The sequence below is a fragment of the Acomys minous genome (genome assembly GCF_964271855.1).
Source record: "Acomys minous genome assembly, chromosome: 14".
NCBI lineage: Eukaryota > Metazoa > Chordata > Mammalia > Rodentia > Muridae > Acomys > Acomys minous.
This window is the reverse complement of record NC_140496.1, coordinates 41477083-41498553: the sequence shown is the minus strand read 5'-3', so window position 1 is coordinate 41498553 and position 21471 is coordinate 41477083. Positions and strand designations below refer to the sequence as shown.

Below are 21471 nucleotides of genomic sequence, written 5' to 3'. Positions count from 1 at the left end.
CATTTATTCACCATCTTTTCTGTTTGTGAAGATGTGGCCTGCTTTCTTCTTTGCCCTCAGGTCGGTTGTACGCCGTGCAGCAAGTCTTTTAAGTAAAGTAGTGGACAGCCTGGCCCCATCCATTACTAATGTTTTAGTGCAGGGCAAACAGGTGAGTATCTGCTTTCCACACGCACAGTCACAACAGTCTCCGTTGTTAGCACACTTATATCTGCAGACCTCACTGTCAGAGACTTTTCTCACTGAGAGATTACCAGGGAGCACCTTGGGAGTCTTTAAAGTCTTTTTCCTCAAGCAGAAAAAGATACACACACAGTGTGAAAGCTACAGAGCACTTAGTGGGCCATCTTGTTTGCAATTCTGCACCTTGAGGCTATACTTTTCAACCCCATGTTTACTTGCATTCACTGCAGATTCTGCTGGGGCCCTCAGACAGGTTTACGATGGCCAGAGCAAGACTAGGGCATAGCAAAGGACACATTTGCCTTCTATCCCACCTCATCGGTCCCTCCTACTCCTAAGAAACTCATTGCTGTCCAAGAAGAGCCAGAATCAACATGCCTACACTGCCCCTCCGTCCTTCACCCTCCAGGCCATCTCTCTAACTCCCTTCTACCTACCAGGGTCAACTGCCCGAAGGCAGGACCATCTCACTCTTTTCTCTCCTCCCTCCCTCCCCTCCTTTCTCTCCATATATCTCCCTCCCTCCCTTCTTGCATCCCTCCCTCCCTCCCCATCCTTTCCTCCCTCCTGCCCCCTCCCTTCCTGTGTTTCCACAATCCTTGGTGCTAACTGGTTGGGTTGAGCTGTGCATGCGGTGCTGCTGCTCATTTCCTGAAATTGCTAATCATCTGGCTGATTCATTGTTTGATTAGAGTGAAAACCTGTTTGCCTTCTGTCTCTCTTTTGGAAGTGTATGTGTGTATTGTGTGCTCCTGACAGCTAATCTAGGACTATAGTACGCTTTAATAATAATGGAGTTTTTAAGCCTTCCTTAAGACCATCAACTAATTGCTCATATTTCAGGGATCTTAATTAAGACTGAAATAATTTAATTCAGATACCCAGCTTTGAGGATGTTAGAATAATATTATTTACCTTCTCTTACAATGTTATTTAACAATTAAAAATAATTACACTAATAAGAAACTACTGAGAAAAAGTTACTGCCCATATAGGTTTCCCCATGCTCCACACGAGGAGGTAAGCTTTAAGCCAGTCAGTGAGCTAGTAAACCAAGGAACAGGAAGTCAATTAACCAGTACCCTTCATTACCAGCGTATTCATCTGTAGCCAGGTTAACCAGGCTTTGGGATCCATGTTTCTCCTTGGTTTTAGTCTCCATAGCACTGAAGTCTAGCTAATTCTCTTACCTGAGGTCATAGGATTCAGAGCTAAGGGCTGACTGGCCTGACGCTAGAAGGGTGTGCTCGAGTCTGTCTCATCCACCCTCAACGATATTCTCAGGAGGCTGTAGGCTGCCTTCAAGACACTGGCCCCACCTTCCCAACACCTCAGACCTGACCTCCAGCTGCGGCTGGACTGTTGTCCGTCAGGCCAGCACATCTCCCAGGGAAACATTCCCTTATTGCAAGGTGTGAGGCCAGACGCCAACAGCTCAGCCTGATGACCAGGTGCAGGCAGCCTTCTCACTGCCCAGTTCTCACTCCTTCACAGACAGAGACATAGAAATAGATCAAAGTGTGCACTTGCTCATTTATAAGATCTGCTTCACCTGAAGTGATCTGGTTCCCTCAGAACGCTTGTAAATTGTCTCAAGCTCTTATGGATAAAAGTAGTTTAGTCCATCATTATCTCTAGGAGCTAATTATGGGTTTTGGTTTTGGTTTTTACATAGTGGCATTTTAATGAAAGTAACCATACACATATTCATTAGTTGGTGTCATTAATGTATGATAACCCAGTAGTTCTTAGAAGCTGATTATATATATATATATATTTCTAAAGTCCAGGCTGACCCCAGACTCATAATTCTCCTACCTTAGCTTCCAAGAGAATTGATTGTAGGTGTTTGCCACTGTACCAACCCAGTTATTGCTTTTAGTCCATCGCAGCATCAGAAAGGCTGTTTTGGTCCTCATCCCTCCTTTCTGGAAGCACATGTCTTTGAGGCGCTGTTGCTCCTCCTGCCTTCTACAGTTACAAGCTCTATGCAGAAGGGATGGGAAGCAAGAGCCGCAGAGCCCTCTGAGAAGCAGCTGGCTGAGGAAGGAGGGGAGATGCAAGCAGTCTCTTGCCAGCACTAGCACTTTCTGCTTTGAGTTTTCTTTGTCATTTCCCTCTGAGCTTCATTTCCTTTCGCAGGCTCCTGGCCAGCCAACCCACTCATTCATGCCATAGGCAAGCCATCTAGTGACACGTCACAGCCCCATGTATACCCAACAGTGTTCGGGATAAGTGAGGGCTGCACAGAAACTACGGAAAGGTTGAGATGTTCTTAAAGAGCAGAAAGTTTGATCTTCCAAATGCTGAACTGCGTAGTAAATTACAACTAGTGAATGCATTTTGGTTCCTCCCGGGACTTTCTAGCACTAAAATTGCCTCCTCCCAAAGTAATATTTATATCTACTCACCTTCACTCCCCTGCGATCCTCACCTGCTCACATTTCAGACCAGACACTGAACCATGGAAAGCCATTTTAATGAATATCAGGAGCAGCTATTCCACCTGACTCCCTAGCTCGCAGAGAGCAATGTCAGCCTGACAGTCAGCCTGAACCTTGATTTTAAAATTATCATTATTATTATCGTTATTATTATTATTATTATTATTATTATTATTATTATTATTATTATTTAGCTAGGAATTTTTTAACAGTAAAATCCTGGCACTTGTAGGTAACTCTGGGTGCCTTTGGACACGAGGAGGAGGTCATCTCGAACCCACTGTCCCCGAGAGTGATTAAGAACATCATCTACTATAAGTGCAACACGCACGACGAGAGGGAGGCGGTCATTCAGCAAGAACTGGTCATCCACATCGGCTGGATCATCTCCAACAGCCCCGAGCTGTTCAGTGGCATGCTGAAAATACGGATTGGGTAAGTGCTCCCCCAGCAGATCCCGACTTCGGGTAAAGCCGGTGTCTGTGGGGCGAAGGAAGCTGTACAAGTAGCAGCAGGTGCTGTGAAGGCGTGAGTGCCGCGGGCTGAAAGAGTCCACACCTGCCGATACTTCCCAGGTGAAACATAGCACGGCCACCAAACTCCAAAGACTTGACCAGCTTTGTCACATAAAAATAAATAAAAAGCAAATACTTGTCAAAATTCTGAAAAGTAATATGAAGGAGCCATGACAGAAAAAAAGATGTTTGTTCAGCAAAACTGAGTCAGGAGACATAATCCAATTAGAGATTAGTGTTTTAAGAATATTCTGCATATGTTTTCTACCATAATCTTGTGTTGAATTGTTATTGCCGTAAGCTTGGGTGGGAAGTTGAAAGTAAGGTGCTGGTGGTCCCAGATGTCCCTAAGGAAGACTTTTGTGGAGAAGCGTGAGGAGGGTGACAGGCTTTGTGGCCCTGCTACCTAGTAGCCCAGCCCCAGCCTCAGTGCCCCACAGCAGTCTCAATGCTCCACCTCAGCTCCAGTGCTCCACCCCAGCCCTAGTGCTCCACCACAGGCTCAGTATTCCACCCCATCCTAAGTGCTCCACACCAGTCTTAGTGCTCCACCCAGCCTTACTCCACACCAGTCTTAGTGCTCCACCCAGCCTTGCTCCACACCAGTCTTAGTGCTCCATACCAGCCTTGCTCCACACCAGTCTTAGTGCTCCATACCAGCCTTGCTCCACACCAGTCTTAGTGCTCCACCCAGCCTTGCTCCACACCAGTCTCAGTGCTCCACCCAGCCTTGCTCTACATCAGTCTTAGTGCTCCATACCAGCCTTGCTCCAAATGAGAAGGAAATCCTTTGAAAGCTATGGCAACCCATAAAGCATATTAAAGGTGTCATATAAATATGCTCTCATACAAAATACTGACATAACATAACATCTGAGCATATAGAATAACAAATTCTTGGAAAGAATGTGCACTCTCTAGTGAGTGCAAGTGCATGGGTATGTAAGTAGGAATAAGGAAACTGTTTCTGCTCTGCCTGACTCTGGTTTGTTGATAAAAAAACAAAAAACCTTTGTAGTTTCTAATATCAATTTCTCCTTGATTTAAGCAATTTTTTACCTTTAAAGTGTGTGCATGTGTGTGGGGGGGTGCATGTGTGTGTATATGTGTGTGCGTGTGCGTGCACATGCGTTTGCAGTATCACACGTGTGGAGGTCAAAACAACTATGTAAGAGTTGGTTCCCCATCGCACCATGTGGTCTCAGGGACTAAGCTAAGGCACTTGTCAGGTGGGGTGGCAGGTGCCTTTATTAATAGATCTTCCTTTGTCATTTACTGCTTTCCAGCTTTTTAATTTTTATTTCAGACATCTACCAAAGCGTAGACATTAATGTGATAATCATTGCTTGTCTGTACCATCTGCAGCGCCATGAGTAAGTTATCAGTTCTTGGCCTGTAGCTCACTCCTCCTACCCAGAACCGTGAGAAAATTCAGATTTTTGAAGTATGATTGCCATTAATAATACTCATGTTAATTTCACACCATCATAAAGCTGTAAGTTGAGAATGTCCAAGGTTATAAGGAAACATTCAAAACTCAATTGTACAGCTTTCCTTACCATTGTACACCGTCACTTACGCATGCGATCTGAAACTCATTCTGCCTCCCTGCTATACTCCAGGAGATGAAGGCGCTGACAAGTTGGAGATCTTAGAGCGAGCTTTTCACTCCTTGTAATATTAGAAATTTCCTCTGTCATAGGAGAGTTTCATCATGCTACCCACACATTAAAAAGCTGTGAAATACACATCCTCCCACTTGTTCATAGATCAAACTGGTTTAGCCAAAGTGTAAGAAGAGCTTAAGTCATTTATCTGGCCATAGGGTCAAGGTCACCATTGACAGTCTGAAGCAGTAACATTCAGGAAACCGCACTTTGCCTTTTTCTTTTTGTACACCTACAGTAGACCCCCAAATTCCTGATTAGTGGACACTGACTGGGCCCTGGTTCTATGGCCACGTCATCAGACTGTCTTGTGCATGTACGCTACTCTTCCTTGTCCTCAGAGAATGAGGCAGCGCATCCTGGAGCCCACTCCTGAACCCCTGGGGTGGTCCATGAGATCCTTTCAAAGCCTCCAGTTTACAGACAAGCCAGCAGAAATTAGTGAAAAAGGAATTTAAAGATAGTGTGCAGCACTGTGACTGTAGCATTTGCTTTTCTGAGGGACTCTCCTTGTGACATTTGGAAAACAGGTTCCTCTGGGGAATTCCTTTTAACCACCACAAATCAAAAGAATTCAAAAGCAAAAATGTCCCCAACCACAAAGCACCCAACCACCTCAAACACAGTGTACGTGCAGGTTCTTGTGACCTAGCTCTGGAGAAGCCTTGTGGTCTCCCTGGAAACGGTCTCCCTGGAAGAGGAGTCCTGTTCAGCCTAGCCTGACCCTCCTTTAGGGTCTGGTGGAAGGACCTCAAAGCATTACGTGCAGAAACTCAGAATCCCAACACGGTCATCTGCTTTATTTAGCATGATCTCGCCTCTTATTTCTTAATTGGATCTCATGAAACACGTCAGACCCTGAAGCCTCCTCCGTGCCCGTACCAACCGTGATCACTCACAAGAATCCTATGAAGAATTTAGAATGTTATTTCTGTAATCGACAGGCACAGACATCAAGGCTTGTAGTTGTTCAGTCTGTGGACCTTTGAGAGCCTCCTCTCGAAAGGAAAAGACTATATATAATGCAGAACACTGCTTCAACCTCAAAGAAATTAAGTTTATTCTAAGCCAAAATATATGTGGCTGTGGCCTAGGAGCATGGCTTCAGGTTGTCCTGCACAGCACCACGGAAGGAGGTATGTTAGCTTTCCTTATAACAAGAGAATTCATAAATCAATATATTTACCAAATATAGCCGAAAGGGACTCCTCTTCCAGCGTCTCCAGTGAGAATACAAGGCTCCTCCAAGGCTAGACCTAGGAGGCACCAGGTAGACAGGTGACAAAAAAGCTAGGAATACTCGTGGTAGCTTCCAGGTGACCACTGATGATATTCTCAGCTCCTGGGTTGGTGGAAGCCATTGGCCCGCCAAGAATGGATGCCAAAGCCAAGGGTGGAGGCACGTGCCTTTCATCTCGGCATGCAGGAGACTAAGGCAGGAAGATCTCTGTGAGTTCCAGGCCAGCTAGAGCCGCACAGTGAGACCCTATCCCAAAACAAAACAACAACAACAACAAAAATGGGTGTCAAGTCAGGAACAGATGTGGACAGTGACTAACCCAAGACCATTTGGTCCTGGGTCTGCCAAATCTGACTGCCACATCAGGACATCAATCAGCACAGGTGTGACTTTCCCTCCCTGGGACTCCAATTACACATTTTTGTCCCCTTTTACATCTTGTTACTACATTTACCTCATCCTTATTAAGTTGTTACTGAGGTCCTTTAGGTGCCTCCCTGCCGCCATGCATGCACATCTCTAATGGCTGGCTACTGGCAGGAGCAAACACATGCTCAGTGTTTCTTTATGAAAGGTTGCCTTGAATTAGTCCCTGGAACATTTTTGATTATTTACAGTTTTTAGATGCCAAATTCTTTATAAGTTGTTGAACTTCTACAATACTCATTCATTGTTGTAGTTTTTTTTTTTTTACAAATTTTTCCTTTTTTGTTAAATTTCTTTTTCTTAACATATACATTTATATTACTACACATAAATAAACCACATACAGCAGGAAGAACCATGAAACAATCAGGAATTATATAAATGTTGCATTCATAGTGATTTGGCTATTTCTATTTGCAAACATCTTTCCCATCTTGTTGAGTCTAAAATTCTGAATGAAAATCAATAGCTATCATATCTCATCTCTATTAACTTAAAACATCTATCTAGATCTAAAAACATCTTAACCCCTAACCAACTAAGCTTAATTGTAAGACTAAACTATCTGGTCTTCAACCCCATCAGAGACTTGAGAAGGAATAAAATTAATTACTTGAGTGAACCAGAAGTGCAGGTTAGCAGCTTCCAAAATGATAAAATGACAGAGACAGTTTACTGCCTGAACAGTCACCCAAAACTCTCTATAACATTCGAGCATCATCTTCAGCCTTCTGGACCAATATATTTGACAGGCATATTTGCGAGGCAGAAACTATTGAGGACTTGCTTACCCTGTTTTGGCAGAGTTTGGCCGTCAACTCTGCCTGCATCCAAGCTTGCCCGTTTTTAGGCAGAATTCTGTCTGTGGCAGAAACAGGACATTTTCCCCAGTGGCTGCTTTGCCATGTTTGAAGCCATCTCTATAAGGAGGTTCTTTGATACTCATCATCTTCTTTGAGGTAGCTGGGTGTTTCCAGGAGTTAACCTGTCTTGTTGTCAAAGAATCTTTAGGATAATAAAAACATCTTTAAATGCCATATTCTGTAGGTCTCTGGGGCTTTTGAAGACCTTATCTAACTATTTTACCTTATATATCTATAGAGTCATATCTGTTAGGCCTAGGATATATATTATTGTGATAAAAATAGCCTAATAATTGACATGACCATGATTTGATCAACTACCAACTAGCTTGTATTACTTAATTATCCTAAACAGCCTGTAATACCACTTTCAAAGTATTGGAAGTAAACTTTGTATTATAATTGAGTTGGTATAGAATTTTGAATATTGACACAAAATAAGTTTAATTTTGATACATTGATATAGAATTCAAATTTAAGATTATTCACACACACTATACAAGGTTGGTCTATTTTTAAGCTGGAAGATTGACAGAATGTACTTGTTTCTTAGCTTGCTTGCTTGCTTTAGACAATGCCAACATCTCAGGTGGATATTCTTACCCAAATGGTTTCAGTTATTGTTTTCTTTTTGTGCTAATCAAGATTAAACATTAACTGGGCAGATTTTTATATCACATTCTTCTTGAAATGCCAAAATCCACTAGGCTATGCTGCATGCGCCCGCTTTCATCACGTTGCGTCTTTTCCTCAGTTCGCACATGCTGCCTGCACTTTTATCTGTGCTGCAACCTTCCTGAGTCTTTTTTCAAGGTCTTTTGATTTGCATCACACATTGCCCCAGCTGCTTTTTTAAGCCAGTAGCACAGTGTTTCCTCTCCAAGGCTAATCCTGCCAGGGCAGTGTCTGCAGCTCTACTGTGAACAGAGTCACCTGCCACGGGGATGGAATTGCAGCCTAATAATGATTTGATTTGCTGTCTCATTATTGATTTGTGTGCCATCTTTCATGTAGACATGGATCAAGTTCCTGACAGGCCATTACTGTAAAGACCCGCAATCAACTGCTTTCTACTGTAGGCCTGTCAGTCAGGCTTTAAACAGGAGAAAGCCCTGGGGATGTGTACTCTCAGGCCTTTCTCAGCCCTGCCTTTCATATTGCTTTGGCTTTCTATGAGCAACTATGACCCAGGTGAATCCTTTCTTCTGATGCCCAAGACCGCCTCTGTAGATCACGTATTTGGTACTGAGAGGTCACAGACTTCAGCAGTGCTAGGGAAGAATGGAAGAGTTGGCGATTTCAACCCCAAGTTCATTAGCATCATTTTGGTTACTCACCAAAAATCTGTTTTGAAGGGCATTTGATGGGAGATGAGGAAGTGAGGTGACATCTGTCATACCTCCATTCTGTTGATTAGGTCTGGGACAAAGGGCGCGAGGCACAGTGTTGCGGTTTTGTGACCAGACAGTTCAATTGCTTCATCAAACTGCCACACTTTGTGTTAATGTGACTCAGGCCAAAGTGTAGCTTTCCCACTTATTGTCACATGGTGTCTTAGACATCTTGGGCTGCCTAGTAAAATCTCATAGACAGGTGACTTAAATAATCAATCTTTTTTTTTTCCCTCAGCATCTGCAAGTTTAAGGTCTTGGTATCAGCTGATTTGGCTCTGGTGAAACGCCTTCCCTGTAGACAGCTGCCCTCTCACTGAGGTTACTGTGGCCTCAGCTCACCCTAGAACTTGGCAAAGGCTCCCGATACTCCCCCACCAGGCCAGCGCATCAGGACAGGAGTCTGGAAGGAATAGTGTTACAGCTCACTAACCCTCCTCCCCCTCCTCCCCTTCCTCCTCCTCCTCCTCCTCCTCCTCCTCCTCATTCCCTCTTCTCCTCTCCCTCCCCCTCCCCCTCAGCCTTCCCCACTGAGTTTAGTTAGGTGCTTCTGTGAGCACTGGTGAGGCCCTTGCTGAGACATGGGCAGCTTAGCACCACCACCACCAAGGAAGGAAATGCCATCCCCTGCTGGCACGGTGCTGCACACCTTTAGTACTGGCATTCAAAGGCAAATCAGGCAGAAGCAGGCACTGAATTTGAGGCTAGCCAGGTCTATATAGTGAGACCCTGTCTCAAAAACAAAGCAAGAAAGAGAGAACGAATGAGTAAACAAAGAAAGGAAGAAAGAAAACACACCCCTCCCCCAATTCCCATTAACTGTCAGTTACTCCCTTGGGGAGGGTGGTTCCTCCAGAGCTATTCTCACACTTGTGATAAAATGTTGACAGGCCCAGTCTGCCATGGGTCTGGTGGAGGACACCATGCCTACAGTGAGTTCACTGCATCCTGTCTGGAAAACATTTCAGCGCACTTTCCCCACCCTCCAGTTTTTGGAGTAAAGCAGACCTGTAGGCTCAATTTTCTTAACAAATGTATTTTATTAACAACTTAGTGACTGAGCATATGTCCATTATAACTCGACTAACCAAAACAATAGGAAATGAGGATTAATGGACACAATAACAAAACTGTAAGTATATCAGTTCCGAGGAACGATTCTCCTGGCACAATCTGCAGGATTTCTTCTGCTGGAACCTAGAGTAACCAGAACCCAGAACCTCAGCAGAAACCAGAGCCCCGAAGCCTTCCCTCCAGCGGTTCTCTCTAGGATCCTCTGTCTCGAAGTGCAGCGATGAACAGCCAAAACTATCCCAAGTCTCCAAAAAGCCCCGCCTCCAGTCCTGGGCTCCTTTATATATCTCCTCCCAGAGTCTGTTCATGGGATCATTTCAGCTGGCAACAATTAAGCTCCTGCACGAGGTGGTTGCTCTTCTAGTGGATTAACCTCACCTGTTCTCTCACGATATCGGTCCAATCCCGCACTTGGGATCCTAAAAACCAGGTTTATCTCTCCATCACAGACCCCTCCTCTATAGTGTTCCTTGAGCCTCAGAATGGGTGATATTGGTGTCCTTTTTAGGGCCAAGCACCCAACAGTCATTCATTCTCAGCAATTTGGCCAAATGTGAGTCTCCGCCTTACCTGCTGCCTGCTCCAAAGTTTCTCTGACAGAGGCTGAGAACAGCACTGATCTATGGGCACAGACATAACATTTAGGAGCCAGTTTGGCCACATATCCATTTAACAAAGCAACAGTAGTAAGTTCTCCCTGAGGGCTGTGATCTCCCCGGCCATGGGCTCTTGAGCGGTTTACAGTAGCAGGCACGGCTCTGCTGTGGAGCAGGCCTCCTGTGCAGTCCAAGGGGCTTGCTACTCCTTCCCTCAGGAGTCATTCCACAGGGCACCAGGGCACAGCTTGCCTGGCAGGTGGTATTGTAGCCCCAGAGTCCACAGCTGTGTAGAACTGCTGATGCCTTTTCTTGCCCAGGAGCCCCCCCACGGCACCTCAGGCATCATGAAGGCCAGCCAGCAGAGGGGAGACCCACCCGGAGCTCAGCCCCAGCATGACTTCTGTGTCCTGCAGCTGGACTGGGTGGCACCTTCAGCAATAGGGTCCTACAGTGACAAGAGCCTGTGTTGATTTGGCAGCCTCTGGGGCATCTGCACCAGCAGCTTGTAGGGAGGAAATCCACGTCCAGCCCTGGGGTTTTCATTTAGTAGCTCAGGGCTTCTGGGAAGAGCAGCATTCTTCCACACAGGGCGCTTCTGTTTAAAAGTCTGTAACAGTATTCTTTTAGTTGGCGTGTGCCACTGAAATAATAGGTGTGCACAGGGCATTTTCACACGTGTTTAGTTTTAGTTAACCGTTCCTTCAGCCTCTCCTCTTTCCTATTCCCATGCCTCATCCCTGCTCGAGCCTCTTTGCCCTAACCACTTTCATATTCCGTGTGGTCTAGGTGCCCCTCCCTTAGACTTCTGTCTAGCGACCCATTGTAGCTTCTTGGCCTCTACAGACACTATGAGCTAAATGTACTAGTCTGAGTTCAAACATAGGATCTGTAAATGAGAGCGGCCATGCATTTGTCTGTCTGAGCATGGGCCTATTCCACTTGGTGTATGTCCTTCCCAGTATTATCCTCTGAATTCATTTTTTTCTTTGCACCTGAATAAAATCCAAGGTGCCACTTGTGCATGTGGCAGTCACCACATCTGTTGTGTCAGAGGCATAAAGCAAGTTCTAAGTGTTTGGACTTTTCATTCCTGAGCATCATAGAGACTAGATGTAATTTATTTTTATTTTTAATTTGTTCACTTTGCATCCTGATTGTAGCCCCCTCCCTCATCAACTCACAATCCCACTCACCCTCGCTCACACCCTCTCCCTCCCTCCCCTAGTCCTCAGAAAGTGAAGCTCTCCTCCCCTAACATCTGATCTCAGCCTGTCAAGTCTCATCTGGACTGCCTGTATCCTCTTTCTCTGTGGCCTGGCAAGGCCACCCCAACAGAGGGAAGTGATCAACATGTGGGGGCCAGAGTCCATGTTAGAGGTAGCCCCTATTCTCCATATTATGGGACCCACAAGGAGACTGTGCTGCCTATGGACCACATCTGAGCAGGGGTCTAGGTCCTCGCTGTGCATGGTCCTTGGTGCATCAGTCTCTGCAGCACACGCCTCCTCTGCCCAGATTTGTTGGCTCCACTGCTCTCCTTGTGGAGCTCCTGACCCCTCCCAGGTTCCTCTATTTTTCAACTCTTCCGTAAGACTCCCTGTGCTCCACCCCCCCCACCCCCCCACCCCCCCCCCGAGTTTGGCTGTGAGTCTCAACATCTGCTTTGATCTGCTGGGTGGAGTCTTTCGGAGGACCTCTAGGGTAGACTCCCTTCCTGTTCCTTCTCTTCAACTGCTTCCGGGTCTATTCTGTTTGCCCTTCTGAGTAGGAATTAAGTAATCTCCTTAGGGTCCTCCTTGTTATTTAGTTTCTTTAGGTCTGTGTATTGTGGTATGGTTATCCTGTATTATTTGGCTAATGTCCGCTTATAAATGAGTATATATCATCTGTATCTTTCTGGGTCTGGGTTACTTTTCTAGTTCCATCTGTTTGCCTGAAATTTTCAAGATTTCCTTATTTTTAATATCTGAGTAGTATTCCATAGTGTAAATGTACCACAGTTTTTTTATCCATTCTTTGATTGAGGGACATCTAGGTTGTTTCCAGATTCTGGCTATTACAAATAAAGCTGCTACTAACATAGTTGAGCAGATGTCCTTGCTGTATGGTGGAGCATCTTTCAGGTATATGCCCAAGAGTGATATGGCTGGGTCTTGAGGTAGAACTAGTCCCAGTTTTCTGAGAAAGTGCCAGATTGATTTCCAAAGTGGTTGTACAAGTTTGGACTCTCAGCCAGAATGTGCTGTCACTTGAGTTTTTGATGTTAGCCATTCTGATAGGTGTAAGATGGAATGTCAGAGTCGTTTTGATTTGCATTTCTCTTATGACTGGGGATATGGAGCATTTAAGTGCCTCTTAGCCATTCAGTATTCCTCTGTTGAGAATTCTGTTTAGTTCTGTACCCCATTTTTTAATTGGATTATTTGGTTTGGTGGTGTTTAATATCTTGAGTTCTTTATATATTTTGGATATTAGCCCTCTGTAGGGTTGGTGAAGATCTTCTCCCAGTCTGTTGGCTGTCGCTTTGTTCTGTTGGCTGTGTCCTTTGCCTTACAGAATCTTCTCAGTTTCATGAGGTCCCATTTATTAATTGTTTATCTTAGAGCCTGAGCTGTTGATGTTCTTTTCAGGAAGTTGTCTCCTGTGCCAGTGAGCTCAAGGCTCTTTCCCACGTTTTCTTTTGACAGATTTATGTCGGATTTATGTCTAGTTTTATGTTGAGGCCTTTAATCCACTTGGACTTTAGTTTTGTGCAGGGTGATAAATATGTATCTACTTGCTTTTTTCTCTTTGTAGACATCCAGTTAGACTAGCACCATTTGTTGAAAATGTTATCTTTTTTCCCCATTGTATGATTTGGTTGTTTTGTCGAAAATCAAGTGTCCATAGGTGTGTGGGTTTATTTCTGGGTCTTTGATTCACTTCCATTGATCTGCCTGTCTGTTTCTATGCCAGTACCATGCCGGTTTTATTACTATTGCTCTATAGTACAACTTGAGATCAAGGATGAATAAGGGTTGTAACCAGGCATGGTGGTTCACACTTGTAAACCAAGTACGTGGGAGAATGAGATGGGATTGCCACAAGTTCAGTGCCAACCTCAGACTGGAGGGGGGACGGAGAGGGAGGGGGAGAGAAGGAGGGGGAGGGAGAAGAGAGAAGAAACCAAAAATTGCAGTGGCCACCAGCACCCTCCAAAGAGTCTAAAAGACCCAGGGATGCTCCAAAGGGTGACACAACAGAAAGGGTGGCTCACAAAACTGGAAAGAAAAATAACAGAAAATAACAATCTATACCCTTTGCTTCTACATCTCAGCCAGCAGGCTGCAGACACAAGAGTTGTGCCTTATGAGCCCTGGGGCGGCCAGCACCAAAGATAGGGAGATGTGTGACAGCCTGGAGCTCCTGGAGAAACAGGTCATTGCTGAGTAGGGCTGGCCCTGGGCTTCTTGTCCAGTCCCCAGCATGGAGCAGCTGCAGTAGCTACAAACCCATGCTGCTTGCCCTGCTGGGAGACAGAAGCCACAGGGCACTGGAGCTGCCTGCAGGCTACGAGTATAAAGGTCAGGTGGGAGGGGAGGTGTTTGGAAGCCAGGAGCCAGGAGCCAGGAGCCAGGAGCCTGCGGACACCCTGCCTAGCCACACTGTCACCCTGACTCTGGGCAGCAGCAGGATATCCGAGAGGAGTCTCGGCAGTGTCTCAGCAATGGTCTGCTATTTACGGTGCTTCAGAAACCAGAAACCTTGAACTAAACCAATGACTCGTTGTAAAAATTATTTTTATGTAAAGCAGTTTAGGGGAAAAAATATACTGTGTGACACACTGCGGTTTCCAGTGCCACTATGACGAACAAATATGCGATGAAGAGGTGGGAAAGATGGGAGAACGGAGTGGTGAAGAGCAATGGAGAGAGGGAGAAATGAGACACAAAAGGGTGACGGGTGACAGAAGGCTACTGTGTGTGGGCGGGTGCTGGACACAGACACACGACACATGTCTTTGCTGAGTAGGGTCAACTGGGTGTGCAGCAGTGTAGACTCAGTCCCCCAAAAAGATGCCCAGGCACACGATCACCCTGGCTCTGAGCAACGACAGGATGTCCAAAATGAATGGTTCATGTTCTAGGTCAGACCTCCCCAAAGACCCTTATGGTCCATGCTACCCCTGGAGGCCATTTTGGTATCTGTTGTCCACTGCTTTAGGCCATGTTGAAGCCCAAGGTTCAAGTGGATGTCCATAGTCTGTTCTATCACAGGAGGCCATACTGCGTGTGGTCCAGGTTGCCACCAGATGCCATGTTGAAGTGAGTGGCCTGTACTGCCACTGAGGGCCATGTTGGAGGTCTGGAGTCCTGCTGCAGCTGGGGGCCATGTTGATGTCTGTTGTTCATGCTGCCACAGAGGACCATGTTTGGTTCCAGTATCCTACTGTATCTAGGGTCTGTGACCCATGTGACCACTGAAGGCCACAGATGTTCATGGTCTATGCTGCTACCTGAAGCCTTGTTATATCCATGGGTCATACGTGTTGGTTTCCATGCCCCTGCTGCCACCAGGGGCCATGTCTGGGTCTGTGGTCCTACTGAAGCTAGGGGCTGTGTTTATGTCTTGTGTTGCCACCAATGGCCATGTGGATGCCTGTGGTCCATGTTGCCCCAGAGGTCATGTTGATGTCCTTCACCTGTACTGCTGTTGCTGTCTATGATCCGTGCTAGGTAGAGGGTTGTTTTAATGTCCATTTTCTATACCTCTACCAGCAACCATGCAGAAGTCCATGGTATGTGGTGACGCTAGAGACCGCATGGAAGTCCATAATCTGTGCTCTCACTGACTCTAAAGGGCAGGGAAGCTACTTCTGCGGTGGCATTGATGACTGCAGACTCACAGTGGGGAAAAGGGGACTTAGAGGTCTTCTGTGACAACCCCTACTTTCATCCTCTATCCTACCCTACCCTAACGCCACAAAAAGCAACAGTCTAGACAGGAAACTATTGAAGAGAACTCTAAAACACTGTGATAAGAATGCTGAAGTGTAGCTCTCAACAGTTGATTGCTCCTGGTGTAGGTGCAGGTGGAGAAGGACTCAGCTCTCTTTAAGGGCTTGGCTGCTGGAAGTTTGACCATGCTTCAGTTAGAATATGGACAACACGAATAGGACTTAGGGGCTTTTTCTTCTTTTCTGGCGGGAGGTCACACAGATGAGGAGATGGACCTGGGAGGCCTAGGAGGTAACTGTGATCAGGGTGCATGATGTGAAATTCTGAAATAATCAATAAAAATATTATGGTGGAGAAAAAAGAAAAAAATTAAATGAGGGGCATTCTGATCTTGTTGACATTGTTCATTTGGTTGGTGACTTGGTTTTTTATATGGTTTGAGACCATGGTCTTACAATGTAGCTCAGACTTGCCTCAAAGTAAGGATCCTCCTGCCTCCTTGCCCTAAGCACCAGAAGTACTGTTGAGTTACACTGCTTAGCTAGCATGCTGTCTGGATCACAGTGCCATTATCATAGCAACAAATTAACACCACCAAACACCCAGTTTCTAGCTCCCAAATGACTCCTTACTTCCTCTTTAACACAAGTCCACACATGGTAGTACATCTCTGCAGTCACGTGGTCTCAGTGAGAACCTTCCAGTCCTTGTTGCTTTTCATTCCATTGGCTTTCTAAGTGACCAGAGAGTGGATTTTCCACTGCTTAGCTCAATAATGGGCATTAAAACAGGAGGGAAATAAAGTAGAATCATAAGTAACTAAGTTAAACCTATGTAGACTGTAAAATAAAATCAAGGTTTTTATTTAAAGAAAAAGTCCCTTGTGTAGATTTTTTTTAACTGAAGTGTTTGTAACAACTAATTTTATAAGGAATTTTAACATCAAAGCATCCCAAAATGGCCATGTTCTTGTGACTGCTGTGTTTGCATGCCATTTGGGCAAATATAGTCTCTAATACAGAAGGTGAACATGTCAAGAAATTCTACTTTTTGCCAGAAGCATAAGCTTAATTCAGTTTTCAAGTGATTTAAAGAAATAACCCCAAGCTTAGGAAACATCAAGGAAGAGTGGGAAGAGAAGTGGGGGAGGGGTGAGTGCTGTGAAATGCCCTCTTCTGGGGGAACATGGGGGGTGAGTGCTGTGAAATGCCCTCTTCTGGGGGAACATGGGGGTGAGTGCTGTGAAATGCCCTCTTCTGGGGGAACATGGGGGGTGAGTGCTGTGAAATGCCCTCTTCTGGGGGAACATGGGGGGTGAGTGCTGTGAAATGCCCTCTTCTGGGGGAACATGGGGGGTGAGTGCTGTGAAATGCCCTCTTCTGGGGGAACATGGGGGGTGAGTGCTGTGAAATGCCCTCTTCTGGGGGAACATGGGGGGTGAGTGCTGTGAAATGCCCTCTTCTGGGGGAACATGGGGGTGAGTGCTGTGAAATGCCCTCTTCTGGGGGAACATGGGGGGTGAGTGCTGTGAAATGCCCTCTTCTGGGGGAACATGGGGGGTGAGTGCTGTGAAATGCCCTCTTCTGGGGGGAACATGGGGGGTGAGTGCTGTGAAATGCCCTCTTCTGGGGGAACACGGGGGTGAGTGCTGTGAAATGCCCTCTTCTAGGGGGAACATGGGGGGTGAGTGCTGTGAAATGCCCTCTTCTGGGGGGAACATGGGGGGTGAGTGCTGTGAAATGCCCTCTTCTGGGGGAACATGGGGGGTGAGTGCTGTGAAATGCCCTCTTCTGGGGGAACATGGGGGGTGAGTGCTGTGAAATGCCCTCTTCTGGGGGAACATGGGGGGTGAGTGCTGTGAAATGCCCTCTTCTGGGGGAACATGGGGGGTGAGTGCTGTGAAATGCCCTCTTCTGGGGGAACATGGGGGGTGAGTGCTGTGAAATGCCCTCTTCTGGGGGAACATGGGGGGTGAGTGCTGTGAAATGCCCTCTTCTGGGGGGAACATGGGGGGTGAGTGCTGTGAAATGCCCTCTTCTGGGGGGAACATGGGGGGTGAGTGCTGTGAAATGCCCTCTTCTGGGGGGAACATGGGGGGTGAGTGCTGTGAAATGCCCTCTTCTGGGGGAACATGGGGGTGAGTGCTGTGAAATGCCCTCTTCTGGGGGAACATGGGGGGTGAGTGCTGTAAAATGCCCTCTTCTGGGGGAACATGGGGGTGAGTGCTGTGAAATGCCCTCTTCTGGGGGGAACATGGGGGGTGAGTGCTGTGAAATGGCCTCTTCTGGGGGAACATGGGGGTGAGTGCTGTGAAATGCCCTCTTCTGGGGGGAACATGGGGGTGAGTGCTGTGAAATGCCCTCTTCTGGGGGAACATGGGGGTGAGTGCTGTGAAATGCCCTCTTCTGGGGGAACATGGGGGGTGAGTGCTGTGAAATGCCCTCTTCTGGGGGAACATGGGGGGTGAGTGCTGTGAAATGCCCTCTTCTGGGGGAACATGGGGGTGACTGCTGTGAAATGCCCTCTTCTGGGGGAACATGGGGGGGTGAGTGCTGTGAAATGCCCTCTTCTGGGGGAACATGGGGGGGTGAGTGCTGTGAAATGTCCTCTTCTGGGGGAACATGGGGGGTGAGTGCTGTGAAATGCCCTCTTCTGGGGGAACTCGGGGGTGAGTGCTGTGAAATGCCCTCTTCTGGGGGAACATGGGGGGTGACTGCTGTGAAATGCCCTCTTCTGGGGGAACATGGGGGTGACTGCTGTGAAATGCCCTCTTCTGGGGGGAACATGGGGGGTGAGTGCTGTGAAATGCCCTCTTCTGGGGGGAACATGGGGGGTGACTGCTGTGAAATGCCCTCTTCTGGGGGGAACATGGGGGGTGACTGCTGTGAAATGCCCTCTTCTGGGGGGAACATGGGGGTGACTGCTGTGAAATGCCCTCTTCTGGGGGGAACATGGGGGGTGACTGCTGTGAAATGCCCTCTTCTGGGGGGAACATGGGGGGTGACTGCTGTGAAATGCCCTCTTCTGGGGGGAACATGGGGGGTGACTGCTGTGAAATGCCCTCTTCTGGGGGGAACATGGGGGGTGACTGCTGTGAAATGCCCTCTTCTGGGGGGAACATAGGGGGTGAGTGCTGTGAAATGCCCTCTTCTGGGGGGAACATGGGGGGTGACTGCTGTGAAATGGCCTCTTCTGGGGGCGACATGGGGGGTGAGTGCTGTGAAATGGCCTCTTCTGGGGGCGACATGGCCATTACACTTTCCATCTCAGTGCAGCTCTGTACAAGCCCTCAGCAAGATCATGAGATCCGTGGGCATCACAACAGGAAGCAGTACTTGGCCTTTTAGGTCACCAGGGAAAAACTGGAATGGACTTCAGTTGGGAAGGGAGTGTGTTAGGGATGCCTGGGGACAGCTGTGGTGGCTACACTCAAACCCTGTAATGACTTTAATACATCGTTAACATCCTGTCCTTGTGTTAGTGGGTTTTCCCTTACTCTAACAAAATGTTTGAGAGAATCAACTTACAAAGACAAAAATTGTTCCAGCTCACTGTGTTGGAGGGTTTTGTCCATGGTCAGTTGACTCCATTGCTGTTGGGCCTAAGGCAAGCAGCACAACACAGCAGCCTCCCCTGGCCAGCAAAATCCTGGCACTCAAGAGAGAGTAAGCAGAAAGGGGATGGTCCCATCATGGACATGACCCCATGACCAGAAAGCCCCACTGCAAGACCCTCCCCGTAAGGTTTCTACCACCCCTCAACTGTATGGAGCTCATCAGTGTGTGTGGATGTCGGGGAGATACATTCAGATCCAAACAGGCAGTTCTGTTCTGTTTCTCTCAAACTCCTGACATCCAGAAATAACAACAGTAGGAGAGAGGAGAACTGAGATCTTCATTTAAGACCCACAGGCCAGAGACTCCAGATCTGTGGCCTGTGGCCCAGCCCAGCACTCAGGGACCTATCCCTTGTCCACCCCTCCTCTGGCTGACCTGAGGTGCCTTAAGGTTTTTCTCCCATGAAAGTCTTCCCACAAGGGAGTGTCACTGTAAACCAGCTTTGGCAGAAAGAAGGGCTTGAATCATTTGCTATCTGTCTTAAGTTTCCACCTGTGTGCAGTAGCCGGGTGGGGTGTTCTTTAAGGGAGTATATCCAGAGGGAGACCCCTTTTCTAACACAGAACTATAGTCAAAGCTGCAGCTAACTGCTCTTGTATTTGAAACACGGGGCTTCTCTGTTCCCACCAGCCCCAAGTCAGTGACTTACGAGGTAAAAAGAAATTTGTATTTTTAAAAAAATCATCACACGCAGGGCGTGGTGACGCACGCCTTTAATCCCAGCACTCAGGAGGCAGAGGCAGGCGGATCGCTGTGAGTTCGAGGCCAGCCTGGTCTACAAAGTGAGTCCTGGAGAGCCAAGGATACACAGAGAAACCCTGTCTTGAAAAACAAAAATAAATAAACAAACAAAAACCGTCATCCCTCTTGCCATTCCCAGGAAGAGAACTTCGATGTGCTAGCACATCTCAGCCCCTTTGTCACGACGCAGCGTGTACTACTTGATGTTGGCCTGTGTCTCGTAGCAGCTGTTTGCACACATACACTATTATACACGAGGCAATAGAGAATCTGACCTGCAAAAAAAACCTTAAGTGCTTAGCCTGCCCTGTGTTTTACAACTACTTACACGTTCAAGGGCGCCTTTAGATTCTTATCAGGTTACGGTCTGGATGGAAGAAATATCAGTAGCCCCGGGCGTTTAAACTGGCTCCTCTTCATCTCATTCTGGATGCATCAGCGTCAGCACTGTGAAGGGTGTGGCCGACAGCAGCACGAGGCGATTGCATTTGAAGGGATGTTTGTTCTCGCTTCAGGTGGATCATCCATGCTATGGAGTATGAGCTACAGATCCGCGGCGGGGATAAGCCAGCCATGGACTTGTACCAGCTCTCACCCAGTGAAGTGAAACAGCTGCTGCTCGACGTCCTCCAGCCCCAACAGAGTGGAAGGTGAGTGAGCAGAGGCCTCCATCACTGGAGGACGCGCGGAGGCACAGACACCCGTGTTCCCTGAAAACTTAGGACAGTAAGAATAAGAAAACTCAGAAGTCAGCCATGGTGGCATACGCCTGTAATCCCAGCACTTAGGGGACCGAGACAACAGGACTGTCTGAGCTACGTAGTGAGTACCAGGCTAATGGGAACAGAGGGAGCTTCAGCAGAGCATGGGGCCACCTTCCCCGCTGCACAGCCTGGCCACAGTGAGTTGAAATGTCCGGATTTGTGCACCTGTGTTGATTTGAGTTTTATGGTTTTTTCCAGACATAGTTTATAACACTTTCCCATTTCTATTATTCTGTGCTATATATAACATTTCATACACCTTTGATTAAATTTCCTTTCTGGAGCTTTATACTATATGGCATTTCCTCCCAACCCTGGGCCAGAAAAAATAGGGTTTGCTAACATTATGTAGATGAGCTTCCTGATTCTGCCTCCCTGAGTAGACAGTAGTCATCAAAGCTAAACCCTTTCATAGACTTAACTTAGAAGAGAGTAAGAACAAAGGAAGTGCTTATTGATTGCCCGGGATTTAAGGTGATTCTTATTTAGTGCATTTGGGTCTAGCATCCCCAAGACAACAAAGTTATATCTCTAGAAGATTCTAACTGGACTATCTACACGAGAGGTTGTCTATAGAAGTGTGTCTGTGTGTGCGTGTATTATGTGTTATGTGATATGTATGTATGTATGTATTAGGCAAGTGCTTATTTACTGTGTTTGTGTCTAGGATCCCCAAGTTGACAAAATTTTATTTGTGTGTGTGTGTGTGAATGTGTTTACAAACATGTGTCTTGCTGGCTTCTATAACAGTATATTTAACAAACACGGAAGTGTCCTTGTTATAGACCAGCTAACACTATAAAATGTCAGTTGTATGTGTAACAGCATCCCAGCGGCATCCCAAGAGCTGTCTTCAGGAGCCGGACAAGTTAATACGGAGCCTCGTGTGGAAAAAACTGAACATGAAAGAACGACAAACAAAAGAAAAACTTTCTCCTATGGTTTTAGAGCATGCTACACAGTTTCTGTGGCTACAACAGTGTGGTATTGGTGCATAAACAGATAGATCC

At 46.8% G+C, this 21471-nt stretch overlaps 1 protein-coding gene across 4 annotated transcripts in view; it reads left to right on the top strand.

Annotated features, from left to right (window-relative positions):
- The window catches only part of PHKB (phosphorylase kinase regulatory subunit beta), a 192936-nt gene that overhangs the window by 156256 nt on the left and 15209 nt on the right, over nucleotides 1-21471 (top strand). For 3 of the 4 annotated variants that reach the window (XM_084755999.1, XM_084756001.1, XM_084756002.1), the window contains 3 exons: nucleotides 61-151; nucleotides 2860-3062; nucleotides 20213-20347. In XM_084755999.1, the coding sequence (XP_084612125.1) occupies nucleotides 61-151; nucleotides 2860-3062; nucleotides 20213-20347 (429 nt within the window). The remainder of the gene's footprint in view (nucleotides 1-60; nucleotides 152-2859; nucleotides 3063-20212; nucleotides 20348-21471) is intronic. The other variant, XM_084756000.1, reaches the window with a different exon arrangement.